The sequence below is a fragment of the Euwallacea similis genome, chromosome 4 (genome assembly GCF_039881205.1).
Source record: "Euwallacea similis isolate ESF13 chromosome 4, ESF131.1, whole genome shotgun sequence".
In the NCBI taxonomy this organism is placed as follows: Eukaryota; Metazoa; Arthropoda; class Insecta; order Coleoptera; family Curculionidae; genus Euwallacea; species Euwallacea similis.
In genome coordinates, this window is record NC_089612.1 from 7,805,739 (window position 1) to 7,818,541 (window position 12,803).

The 12,803-nt window shown below is 36.2% G+C and overlaps 1 protein-coding gene across 38 annotated transcripts in view; it reads left to right on the top strand.

The window, feature by feature from the left end:
* The window catches only part of Dscam1 (Down syndrome cell adhesion molecule 1), a 120,137-nt gene that overhangs the window by 68,511 nt on the left and 38,823 nt on the right, over positions 1-12,803 (top strand). For 4 of the 38 annotated variants that reach the window (XM_066388668.1, XM_066388671.1, XM_066388640.1 and 1 more), the window contains one exon: positions 3,338-3,625. The exons of 17 other annotated variants lie outside the window; for them this stretch is intronic. In XM_066388668.1, coding sequence (XP_066244765.1) covers positions 3,338-3,625 — 288 coding nt within the window. Of the gene's footprint in view, positions 1-3,337; positions 3,626-6,486; positions 6,775-6,807; positions 7,096-7,548; positions 7,837-7,957; positions 8,246-8,353; positions 8,642-8,774; positions 9,063-9,137; positions 9,423-9,513; positions 9,805-12,206; positions 12,495-12,803 lie in introns of all 38 variants that reach the window. 17 more of the 38 variants (XM_066388672.1, XM_066388641.1, XM_066388673.1 and 14 more) reach the window with 10 other exon arrangements.

The following is a 12,803-nucleotide window of genomic DNA, read 5'->3' on the forward strand; positions in this document are numbered from 1 at the left end:
TGAAGGACTGTATAATAAAACGTTTCTCTTGCACTTCTGGATGATATAATTTGGTACAAGTTTAAATAAATATGGTGATTAAGGGACACTTGCTGTGAGGTCTCCTTACAGTGAGAGAGCTAAAAAAAACTGCCCTATTGAATCTTAAATACCACATTCAGGGATCGGCACCCATAGGCGTACTCCAATAGAAACCTTGTCGACAAAGAGGGTGCTCTTAATAGCAGCCGTTAGAAATGTGGTGCTATTGCACGACAATACAAATGGAGAGAAAGTTAGTCCCTTTCGAGGAACCATCATCATTCAAACAAAGGATTCCCCACATCTGGGCATTCTGGAATAATGTCAATTAGTGACCGTTCATAGGCGTCGCCTCTGGGTGCATGACAAAGTACAATAACTAACGTAAAGATACAAAGTTATAATATTAATAGCCGTATGTGAATGTGCTTATCTAATCACTAGGTATAATCTTAAAATCAGTCATGAACATTAATGGTAGACCGATTTGAGTCATGAAATAGTTCTTTGCGTAGATTTAAGTTCGGTTTTTGATGAGTCTTTAGAATTCCCGTAGAAGTGGATCGCTTGAAGTTTTGGAATTATGTATAGTGTGGCCCATTTTTCATGGTTTTCGCAGATATCGTGAAAACCACTGTAGATATCGCCAAACGGTTTACGCAATGGTGTGCTACTTTTTTGTGACAAATGAGGCTGCAGATAAAAAAACTTTTATAGTTAGTCACGTTTTTGAACTACAGAGTGATTTTTAAAAATGACATCTGGCTTATCGAAACGGACAAAATGAAGTCTTAGAATTTTCCGAGAATCCAGAGCCGAACTCAGTTTTTTTTCTATATATTATTGTTTGTTAGCTATTGACTAAAGTTGGTTTTTTTCTTATAGAACAACCTGTATATTTTTTATAATAAAATTCTACTTTTAATTCTCTTTTAGAAAATATGTATAATACTATACGGTTGTTTCTATATTTAGTTGGTGAAACTAATATTTATTACTTTCTAAATTATTTCTAGTAAATGCATTATTAAAGCAAACGTTTTTTTACTATTATAAATTATAATATTTTATAACGTAATTCTAACATTCTTTTCTTTAAATATTTTAATAAACCAACAAATAACACCATAAAAGTAATAATTCTTATCAACAAAAAGGAAACACTAATAAATAATTATTACGAGTAACTTAACAGATACTTGAAATACTTTATCGATCAAATTATTCACATCGTTGTTCAAATTGTACACCATTGACCTTTATGCAATTTTGATACAATTTTTCTGTTCTTTTTAAAGTATTATTATGGTAGTTAATTGTCTTTGAATTTGAGCAAAAACTTTATAGATCGCCTTTCTTAATTTATTAATATTATTATATTAAGTGCGATATAATGTACTTTCGAAATAACCCCAAAAGAAAAAGTCTAATATTGACAGATCCGGGGATCGTGGAGGCTATCTCACTAGACCATGGATGCCTAATCATGTATTGTTAAAAGTTGTATTTAAAAATGTAGTAGTTACAAGGGCATTGGGAGCCGGAGCTCCATCTCGTTGAAAACAAAATGTGATTTCTGTCTGCTAATGAAATCTCATCCAGAATTTCCAGAATTACATCTTGTAAAATTTGAAGATACTTATTAGCATTCAATCCTCCTTCAAAAATACGATAAAATATTTTACTTCCGATTGTAAAGCAGGAAATGCTGAGTCCAAATGGTTCTTGTTGTCGAGGAAAGACATTATGTGGATTGTCTTGCGACCGACATCCAATGTTGTGCCTATTTAATATACCTACACTAGTTACATGAATTTCATCGGACCAAATTATTTTCTGAAAAAAAATCCTATCACTGTTTAAATCCTACAGATACCAATGACAAAATTCAGACCGACGTTTGGCATCTTCTGGAAAAAGGTGATGAACAATTTTATATTTGTATGGTTTGACTTTATACTTATGTAATATTTGTAAAACTTTTGATCTTGCATGGTTTACATTATTTTAAATTTCTTTAGTTGAGGCGGATGTGTTATTTGGTACCCTAGCTAGGACGTTAACTTCTTAAATTTTCCTATTTCCTTTATTATAAATTTTCGAATGTGGTTTGCAAGACGAGCCATAATTTATCAAATTTCTTTTAAGTCGAGAATAAAACCTTTTTTCAGGCTGTCTTTGCGCAGGAATTCCAAAAATTACTCATTACAATTTAACAAACTAATAGCAAGTAAAATTAAGTAGGTTTAGATACACTCGCCGGTTGAAATAGATTTCTTGAGTTTATTCAATATTCTCATTGCACTGTATATAACAACACTAATGCATCATATTTTTTAGAACTGTCAAAAACTGCCATATCAGGTGGGAAGAAACTTGATATAACTTAAATTAAATTTCCAGAAAATACATATAATTTAACTGTCAAAGTAAAAAATCTTAATATAGAAACAACCCTATCGTGTTATGTATTTTCCAAAAGGGAATTACAAGTAAAATTTTATTATGCAGAAATATACCGGGTGTTCCATAAGAAAAAAACCTAATTTTACTCAATAACTAAAAAACTATAACATATAAAAAAACTGAGTACGCCTCTGAATTGTACGAAAAATTCTACTTAGGAATTTATATTTTCCGTTTCGATAAGCCAGAATGTAAAAATACAAGAGGGGTTCCAAAGTGGCATTTTTTCAAAATCACTCTGTAGTTCAAAAACGTAGCTAGCTATAAAAGTAGCACACTATTGTGAAAACCGTTTTCCGCTATTTACAGCAGTTTCCACGGTACCTGTGAAAACCATCAAAAATGGGTTACCCTGTACTTTGATGGGATTAAATCTGAAAGCGACAGAGTCTTCAAAATTACGGTTTATTTTGACAAGTATCAATTTCCTGGGCTATTTTGTCAGAAAAGTTACGCATTAATTGAAATGTAAAACCCGAATGTGGGTTCAATATTACAAATTTTAGAATAGTTTTTTAGACATTACCCAGAAATCTGTAAAATAGACCCAGTCAGCATTCAGATCGTCTAAAGTCTAATTTTTCGCATTTATTCTTGACTCACATAAAGTCACTTTGTGTAAATCTTATGGAATAAATAGTCAAGGATCCAACATAAGTCTAGAATGCCTTCATCTCTAGTGATTATTTTCCGGTTAACTCGTATTCGATTTCGAATTCGAACATAAGTTAAACGAAAAATGCAACGAACCGAACATCAAACGAAAACTTCAAACGATCGGTCCTTAACCACAGTCATGTGCACGCAGGGTACTCAATGTTTAATTATTGTTTCTTTATCCTAATTTTAGTTCCACCCCAAATTCACCCTTTCGATTTTGGTACCGATGAAATATACGCTTCTGAATTGGTGACTGCTACCTGTACGGTCTCAAAAGGAGATTTCCCAGTTGAAATATATTGGTACCTAAACGGTCAACCCATTACTGATCAATATGGAATAATCATTGCACAGACCAACAGGAGGGTTAGCCAACTTACCATCGAATCCGCCTCAGCAATTCACGCTGGAGAATACACTTGTGTAGCGAAAAATAAGGCCGGATCGATTAAACATTCGGCTTATTTGAACGTTAATGGTACTACATGAGCATGATCACCAAACTAAGCATTTTTAACTCACTAACTTTTCTTCATTAATGCATCTTTGAACACGTCAACTCTTTATAGTTCCACCCCAAATCCATCCTTTTGACTTCGGAGACGAGAGTGTCTATTCTGGAGAGTTGGTGAGCACCAATTGCGCAGTAGCAAAAGGAGATTTCCCGGCTACAATCACGTGGTTGTTCAACAATAAATCTGTAGCTTTGCTACATGGTGTCTTACTAGGACAAACGAATAAGAAAGTGAGCACTATGACTATTGATTCTGTTGAAGATTTTCATGCCGGGGAATATCAGTGCGTGGTGGAAAATGCAGCTGGAAGGGCTATTTATAGTGCTGTATTACGTGTTAAAGGTTCACCAATTTGCTTAATTGCTTCTTGTAGAGCAACATGGCAGCTACGTTTTCGTAGCTACCAAGGAGGATAAGTTTGGTTAGCATTGTTGGAAAGATGGTCCGAAGACTTGAAACTTTAAAAATTACCATAATGTATGACCAAATTCAATATACAGGATGTCCTAAATTGCAATGGTAAAGCTTTCACCGCGTATTCTACGTTAAACCAACTAAAATACTATACAGGGTGTCTGAAAATAACCTTCAAATATTTTTTGAGGTGATTCTAGAGGTTCAAATAATAAAAGAAGTTCTTATAAACATACCCCAAAAATTGCTTCTTAAAGGGGCTAGGACCCATTAAAAGGGGAACTCTGAAGATGGTTTTTTCGCAATATTTTCGAAACGCTTTGCGCTAAAATTATGAACGTGGGTATACTATGATAAGTTACAATGGAATTTTTTGTGTGTTAATAATTGCAGATTTTATTCAGGGGCGTCACATACAGGAGATCCCCTACTTAGATGTTGTCCTAACTTTTTTGTTTGTGACTTTTCTTAATTTTCGAAACCACGTTAATGAATCGCAAATGTTTTTAAGGGAAAAACGTTCTTTTATTTCATCTCGTTAGGATACACCGCTTTCCAGAAAAATGAGTCTTTATAAACCGACGCACAATTACATGGACATCGAAATACACGAAGAAAAGAATTAGAGCATCCATTGAGATAAACGGAGACCATTTTCAACATTTGTTGTGAATAAGTGATAAATTCTTAATATCAGCCTTGTTATTGCTGACTAATAAAAAATATTTCTGTTTCAAGGATGCACACAATGTTGATTAAGATACATTTCGGTTTCCGTGTAATTGTGCATCGGTTCATAGACTCATTTTACTGAAAAACGTTCTATCCTAACGAGATGAAGCAACAGGACGTTTTTTACTTCAAAATATTTGCGATTCACCAGTTTGATTTCGAAAATTACGAAATGTCACGAACAAAAAAATAAGGGAAATATTTATGTATGTTATGACCCTCCGTCCGTGTGTGTGATAACCTTGACTAAAATCTGCAATTATTATCACAAAAAAAGTTTTCCCATTTCAACTTATTTCAGTATACCGAATTTCTTAATTTTTGCGCAAACCGTTTCGAAAATATTGCGAAAGAATCATCTCCAGAGTTCCCCTTTTAAGGAGTTTTAACCCCTTTAAAAAGCAATTTTTGATCTATATTTATAAGAACTTTTTTATTATTTTAGTCTCTAGAATCACCTCCCAAAATATTTCAATGTTATTTCCGAACACCCTGTATAGTTTACTATATTGGGAGGCGCAATTACTAAAGTAACTATTGCGATCTCCTAAATTGTTAGAGTTAGCTCAGTTAAATGGGACAAAAGTTGCCAAATTTAATGATAAGTGAAAATTATAAAACTGAGTAGACAAATTCCATTTGGTTTACGAAATACTAAAAAAAAAATCAAAATTTGTCACAACTGTTTTTCCAAAGTAAATCCACTACGCGAGGTTCTACGAAAAAAATCATCAAGAAATTTTATTAACAGAACATCTGTTAATACCACATCTCGATATTAATTGATGTTCTTTTTGCTATTTAGTTTGTGAGATACAGGCCCTATCTTCAATTTTTTAAATACAGACCTGATATTTTTACTCGTATTTTGGAAGCAATTTTTATCTCCAATTGACCGATAGATCACATGATTGCATGTTCCGATGTTTCGTTAAAAAAGTCATTATCGGTCTTTTTTTTATAATTGTTTTCATTCCTATGACTGTTTTCGGGCCATTATGGAAAAACATTGAAATTTGATTTTTCTACTTATTTTAGATAATCTCATACCTCTTTATGTTGCAGCTTACGAAAAGTTGGGAAGTTTAATTGTTATTTTTTCAAGTATCAAAATTTCAGGAAATTAACAGTCTATGGTGCATTACAAAAAAATTTGGAGTGATTAAAGGAGGTGTGACCCCCGAAAAAGTGCCCCTGTATACTTTGCAAATGCCTGAAAAAAGCCCTATCGTGCATATTCTTCAGAATGTGTTTGAAAATTCATCACTTTAAGTAAAAAATTGAAGGTATTACCAAATAATAAATTATTTTCACGTCCTGTGTCTCGATTACGAAGCATTATTGTATTATTTTTATTTCTCGACATAGAACACGTGATTAAAGCTTGGTCATTACAATTTAGGACACTTAGCTGTTTGTTTATGAGTTAAATTAAACGAAAAAAGTGTATTTTCCAACATTGAATTCCAAATGTATCTTTCACAAGTACTATTTTTCTTCCTTTGGAAATTTTGCTATATTTTTATGATAGATGGTTTTATTTTTATTTTAAAATTCCCCAACCCCAAGTCTCTCTCATGATGCCAACATTCTCCCCCGATACTGTAGGAGCTTATAGGTTGATTCGATTTATTCCCTTCTCGATATTTTAAAGACATAAGGGACCTTGTGCTTTCAGTCCCACCTCAAATTCATCCTTTCGACTTTGGAGACGAAAGTGTCTTTTCGGGAGAATTAGTCAGCGCTACCTGCTCGGTAACAAAAGGCGATTTCCCTATCAAGATCTACTGGCTTTTTAATGGAAAACCCGTAGACTTAGTAAATGGCGTAACTGTTGGACAAACAAACAAAAAAGTCAGTACTTTGACCATCGATTCGGCAGATGAAGTCCATTCTGGAAGCTACCAGTGCGTTGTTGAAAATATAGCTGGAAAGTCCAGTTATTCTGCTAACTTAAACGTAAAAGGTTGAGTTTATATTAATGCCCCAAAGTTTTTAGTACCTCCTCAAATTACACCCTTTGACTTCGGTGAGGACACAATAAATTCCGGTGACTCAGCTTCAGTTACATGCTCAGTGCACAAAGGAGACCTCCCAATTAACATTTCCTGGCTCCACAACAGTATTAGTATAGGCTATAAGGAGGGCGTGTTAATTAGTAAAGCTGGAAAGAAAGTTAGTACAGTGACTATTGATTCGGTCAACGAGGGTCACTCGGGCATGTACGAATGTGTGGCAGAAAATAAAGCTGGAAAGGCCAGTTACTTCGCAATGCTTAATGTTAATGGTAACTTCGGTTTAATCAGGGTTCAGTGCCTTTTTTCCCCAATTTCACTATAAACCTTTCAACCCTTTCAACCCTAAATTAATTTATAGTTCCCCCTCAAATATTGCCCTTCGACTTCGGTGAAGAGTCGGTTAATTCAGGGGACTTGGCTTCGGTCACTTGCTCAGTCCACAAAGGAGACCTTCCAATTAACATTGCATGGCTTCATAATAATATCAGCATTGGGTATAAAGAGGGTGTGACTGTGAGCAATCCGAGCAAAAAAATCAGCATGCTATCCATGGATTCTGTGGATTACAGTCATATTGGGACTTATACCTGCGTGGCGGAGAATAGGGCTGGGAAAACCAGTTATTCTGCCAATTTAAATGTTAACGGTAACAGTGCATAGTATTTGTGTTTAGTTTTCACTACTGCTTCCTAAAATTCTCCCATATTTTCATTAACTTATAGTCCCCCCTCAAATCCTGCCCTTCGACTTCGGTGAAGAGTCGGTTAATTCAGGAGACTTGGCTTCGGTCACTTGCTCAGTCCACAAAGGAGACCTTCCAGTGACTATTAGTTGGTTCCACAATAATAAGACTTTGACAGCTGATTTTGGGGTCTCAGTGGTGAAAAATGGAAGGAAAGTGAGTTCTTTAACCATTGATTCAACTGGAGAAGAACATGCAGGCTTATATACATGCTTGGCACAAAACGTGGCTGGACGCGACAGCCATTCTGCAATTTTAAATATCAACGGTACATGGTAGAGTGTGATTATAAGCGAGTCCACATCCAGGGTTATCCCTTATTAACACTCAGTAGCAAAAGTTTTAGTCCGTGCCCATCCACGCAACCTACACCCATGTAAATTTTTCAGTTGCTCCTCAAATATTGCCCTTCAGTTTCGGAGAAGAATCCGTGAATTCTGGAGATCCAGCTTCCCTAAATTGTCTGGTGCATAAGGGAGATTTACCATTGAACATTTCCTGGCTCCACAATAACAGCACCATTCATCAGGAATTCGGGATAACCCTGATTCCCACAGGAAAAAAAGGGAGCTCTTTGACTATTGATTCTGTAAGCGCAGACCACGCAGGGGAATATTCTTGTATTGCCCTCAACAGAGCTGGATTTGACAGACATTCCGCAGTACTCAATGTGAATGGTACCTCCCAGTGTTTTACTCGATACATCCAGTAGTGTTTTCCCCTAATCTCTACGAACCCTCAGGGATACTCAGTGACGAAAGAACTTTGCTAATGTTGTATTTTAGTGCCTCCGCAAATAGTCCCATTTGATTTTGGGTCTGAACCGATCAACCAAGGAGACTTTGTATCGACCCAGTGCTCGGTACACAAGGGCGATCTTCCCATAAACATCTCATGGTTACACAACAATTTAAGCATGGGTTATGTTGAAGGGATTTTGCTTTCTAAAGTAGGGCTTAAAGTCAGTACGATTACCATTGATGCTGTTGACCATAAACACGCTGGAACCTACACTTGCATAGCTGAGAATAAGGCAGGAATGGCCTCGTATTCTTCTTGGCTCAACGTTAATGGTACCCGATAATACTGATTTTATGTTTGCATTTTTATCCCTAATTTATGACCAAAAAACTTGTGCTGTTGGAGTTAGCTCAGCTAGGAAGAATAGGTGATTCGTTGCATTCTTGAGATCTGAATTTCAAACAGCCCCCCCTCAAATTTCCCCTTTTGCCTTTGGTGAGGAGCCCATAAACTCTGGCGACTACGTGTCAGCCCAATGTTCAGTGCACAAGGGAGATCTGCCCATCAATATCTCTTGGCTACACAACAATATCAGCATTGGTTACATAGTAGGAATGCAGGTTACCAAAGTGGGCAAAAAGTCAAGTTCCATCACCGTTGATTCTGTAAGCGAAGAGCATGCAGGAACCTATACCTGTCTGGCAGAGAACCAGGCAGGCAAAACTGAATTTACTACCACTCTGCGGGTTAATGGTACCTATTTCTAAGCCTTGTTGCATGTAATCAAAATTTTAAGGCTAGTTTTTCATTTTTTGAAATTGTTTACAGTACCTCCCCAAATTTCCCCCTTTGAATTTTCCGAGACCAAAGTGAGTGCTGGAGAGGTAACCTCAGTTACTTGCACAGTACACAAAGGAGATTTGCCGATTAACGTGACATGGTATCACAATGGTAAATTGGTGGACGAAAAGTATGGGGTTTTCGTGCAGTCAAGAAAAAAAATCAGTTCTTTGTCTATAGACGACGTAAATGAGGATCATGCGGGCAATTACACTTGCAAAGCCTCAAACTTGGCCGGGTCGGATAGCTACAACACTGAGTTGTATGTCAATGGTACCCAAATTTCATTCCGATTTTATTTACTTAATTCCACCACCAAATACCCATCTTTTCACCCTCCCTTTGAAATTTAATATAATTTCAGTAATCCCTCAAATCCTTCACTTCGATTTCGGAGAAGAATCTGCCAATTCTGGAGATTCAGCATCGCTGTCTTGTTCAATAGCAAAAGGTGATTTACCGATAAACGTTACTTGGTACCACAATGGCAAGAGAATAAGTTCAGATGAAGGTGGAGTAGTAACTTCTAGAGTTAGCAAGAAACTCAGCACCCTAAGCATAGACAGTGTCAGTGCTACGCATATTGGAGTTTATGAATGCGTAGCTGAAAATGTAGCTGGGAAAGCTACGTACTCTGCAGAGTTACATGTGAATGGTACCAGTTGCTATAAATTAGTTGTTAGTGCTCCCCATGTGACACTCAGTGCGAAGTAATGAAGTTTTGTGTTGTTTTTGATGATTTGGGAAACTTTAGTTTTATCCCCGCTTTTCCTGTTTTTTGTCTAGCTCTCCCCAAAATTCACCCATTTTCCTTTGGAGATGAGCCGTCTTTTGAAGGAGAATCTGTTTCCGCCCAATGCCTCATGGCCAGTGGCGACATGCCCGTGTCCTTTGCTTGGATGTTAAATGGAAAACCTGTTTCAACACTCAAAGACATAACTGTAGGTTCCTTTGGAAAGAAAATGTCTGTGGTTAGCGTTGATAGTATCAGCAGAGACCACGTTGGCAACTACACTTGCATTGCCACGAACCCTGCGGGAATGTCTAGCTTCACTACCGAGCTTACTGTCAAGGGTACCATTTGTTATAAAATTTGCATGCACAAGTTTAATGTTTTGTAAAAGCACCACATTACTAACTTCCAGTCCTTCCGAAAATCCATCCATTCTCATTCAGCTCAGAACCACAATTTTCTCATCCTGTTCAGAGAGATCACTTTCGTATTCGGTTCAGAACCATCACCTACACATTTCTGTTCAGTGTGCAATTTCCTTTGGGGATTTGCCTATAACTTTTTCATGGCCATTAAAGCCATTGGTCCTGATGAGGTCTTTCTTCCGAGTTCGTTGTTAAGGGTATTAAACTTACTTTTTAGTTCCAAGTTATTTAATGTTATTTTTACCTTTAATATTATATATTATTCCTAGTTTTACCGAGAATTACACCTTTTTACTTCGAAGACAACCCTGTACACTCTGGGCAATCGGTCCAGGTTTCGTGCTTTGCCTCTGAGGGCGATTTGCCCTTGCGATTCATCTGGAAGTTCAATGGCGGAGCGTTAGAAGATTTTCCAGAAGTTTCTTCGGCGGTTCTAGGAAAACGAATGTCCAGTTTGCTTATTGACTCAGTTTCTTATGAACATGCTGGAAATTACACGTGCGCGGTAGCCAATGAGGCAGGAGAATCATCTTTTAGTGCTGAACTTCAAGTTAATGGTTATTTGCACATTTTTTATTTTTGCTTGCATTGTTAGCACATTATTACCCTTTTTCCCAATCTTGTCATTAGTGGTTGACCAGGATTTTAATTTTGATGGAGTCAGAGCTTAGAAGTACAGGGTAATTCAAATTCGCTTCTCACTATTGGGATCTAGAAAGCCATAAAAGGTACGAAATCATTTAAAATAACGCAAAGTTGGGCATTTTCGAGCTTTGTTAGATACCCTTTTAAAATTTGAAAAATTCCGATTATTTCCGAAGATAATCGAAGAAAATCGAAATTTCCATAAATTATTTTTTTAAAGTTATTTGAAGACATTTTTTAAAATGAATTTCACTTCCTCATTTGCACTTGTGCTCCTTTGTAAGATGACGTCATTAGATTTTATATGCAACGTTTCGGAATTTGGGAACCATCGTCAACTTCATTTTTTCATATACGAACCTGAATTTTTTATAGCATTTTTGGAAAGCCTTTAATTTTCTGAATTAAGTAATATGCCATACTTGTAGATAAAACAAACGCAATAGTGCAAAATACATTTTTAATTAATAAAATAATAAAACACTACTCAGGCATTAGTGTTACCATGGAAACAAGAAACTAATTGCACCATATTCTACCAAATTTCGTTCCAACCGGCAAAGAAAATCAAAGGCTTTCCAAAAATACTATTAAGATTCAAATTCGTATACGTATAAAAAATGGAGTTGATGATGGTTCCCAAATTCCGAAACATTGTATTTAAAATATAATGGCGTTATCTTATAAAGAAACACAAGCGCCCATGACGAAGTGAAATTCATTTTAAAAAATCTTTGAAAATAACTTTAAAAAAATAATTTGTGGAAATTTCGATTTTTATTATTTTCTTCAGAAGTAATCGGAATTTTTCAAATTTAAAACGGCATTTAACAAAACTCAAAAATGCCCAACTTTGCCCCAACTCAAGTGACTTCATACCTTTTATAGTTTTCGAGATCCCAATATGACTACAGCGATGAGTTTCTAATTGGGTCTTCTGCACGATCTAACTTAGATATAATTCAACCAATGCCGGTATTAAAAAATTCAAAAAGAAAGCATTGTTTTGCTAATATGCTCTCCAGGCATAACGTCAAGAATGGCCTTATGAACCTTCACAATTTTTGAAAAGATGAAAGAATCACCAAAGCCATGATTTAAATTCCCTATAATGATTAGAGAACTATCATTGAAAAGATTGGAACTGTGTATACTCGCAATGGAAGGCGCTCCTTGGAATAAATTTAAAAAATACTAGATTTATTGGGAAATTTAAAGGGTCACCCATTGAAGGCTACAACCTTCTTGTTATAGCGGTACCAAAAATTCACCCTTTCTCCTTTGGTGACGACCCATCTTTCGAGGGTGAATCAGTTTCCTTGCAATGTCACATCTCTAGTGGAGACATGCCTCTATCCTTTTCCTGGACACTGAATGGAAAATCTATAGCTAAATATCCAGAAATTAATACCGCCCGAGTAGGCAGCAAAATTTCCGTCCTGAGCATTGACAGCATTCATAAAGAAAATGCGGGAAACTATACGTGCACAGCATCAAACAAAGCTGGATATTCCAGTTTTTCCGCCGAATTGGTCGTAAAGGGTAATAGTTTTTAAGTTTTTTTTGTTAGTGTTAAGTTCTGTCAAGTTCACTCAAAAGTTTGTTTCAAACAGCCATCCCCAAGATCCACCCTTTCTCATTCGGTGAAGAGCCATCATTTGAGGGTGAGACTATGTCGGTGCAATGCATAATCTCAAGTGGAGATATGCCAGTGGAGTTTGCCTGGCTACTGAATGGAAGGCCCTTAGTCGATTTTAAGGATATTTCAGTAGTCTCCATGGGAAAGAAAATATCAGCTTTAACAGTAGACAGTATTTGTAGAGAGCATGCCGGCAACTACACCTGCGTTAC